A 667-nucleotide genomic window follows, 5' to 3' on the forward strand; every position below is an offset into this window, starting at 1 on the left:
CCCAGGCGCTGGACGTGGCGAAGATCGTCGCGATTGGGGGCCCCCAGCAGCAGCAGGTGCAGCAGGCGCTGCAGCAAGTGCTGGGCCTCATCAGCAGCCACCCCACGCATGCAGGCAAAGCTGCTGCTGCGCTGCTGCTGGTGCCGCAGCGCAGCGTGGGGGGCCTCGTGGGGCAGCGGGGAAAGACTATAGAAGAGTTAAGTTTGAAGTCCAGTACCCAAATAAGAATAGTGCCTGGAGTTGCTGCAGCAAACGGGGACAGGGCCCTCTGCATCGCAGCGCAGCAGCAGCAGCACCTTGCTGCTGCCATTCAGCTCCTGCTGCAGCAGCTGCAGCACCTCCTTGCGGCCCGCAGGATAGGGCCCCACGACTTCGAGTTCCTCATCGCCCTGGCCTCATCTGCGCAGCCCCGGGGCCCCCGGGGGCCCCGCGCCCTGGGCCCCCTGGGCCCCCTGGGGGCCCCCCTCCCGGCGGTGGTGCCCCTGGGGGCCCCCTCCCCCGGGGGGGCCCCCCCGGGCTTCTTCCCGTCCGCGGGCGCGTGGGGCCCCTCCTCCTCGCCCGCGGGGGCCCCCCTGGGGGCCCCCCCGCACGGCGTGCAGGGTTCCCCGGGGGCCGCGGGGGGCTCCCCCGCGCCGGGGGCCCCCGGCGCGCCCGGGGCCCCCGGGGC

General features: G+C 74.5%; 1 protein-coding gene across 1 annotated transcript in view; it reads left to right on the forward strand.

Annotated features, from left to right (window-relative positions):
- The window catches only part of ETH_00038905 (uncharacterized protein), a gene marked incomplete at both ends in the record, with an annotated part of 989 nt that extends 451 nt beyond the window's left edge, over positions 1-538 (forward strand). The window contains one exon of the mRNA XM_013375107.1: positions 1-538. Coding sequence (XP_013230561.1) covers positions 1-538 — 538 coding nt within the window.
- Positions 539-667: the final 129 nt, after the last annotated feature.

This window comes from Eimeria tenella, genomic scaffold, assembly GCF_000499545.2.
Source record: "Eimeria tenella Houghton genomic scaffold, Eth_scaff2520, whole genome shotgun sequence".
NCBI classification, from domain to species: domain Eukaryota; phylum Apicomplexa; class Conoidasida; order Eucoccidiorida; family Eimeriidae; genus Eimeria; species Eimeria tenella.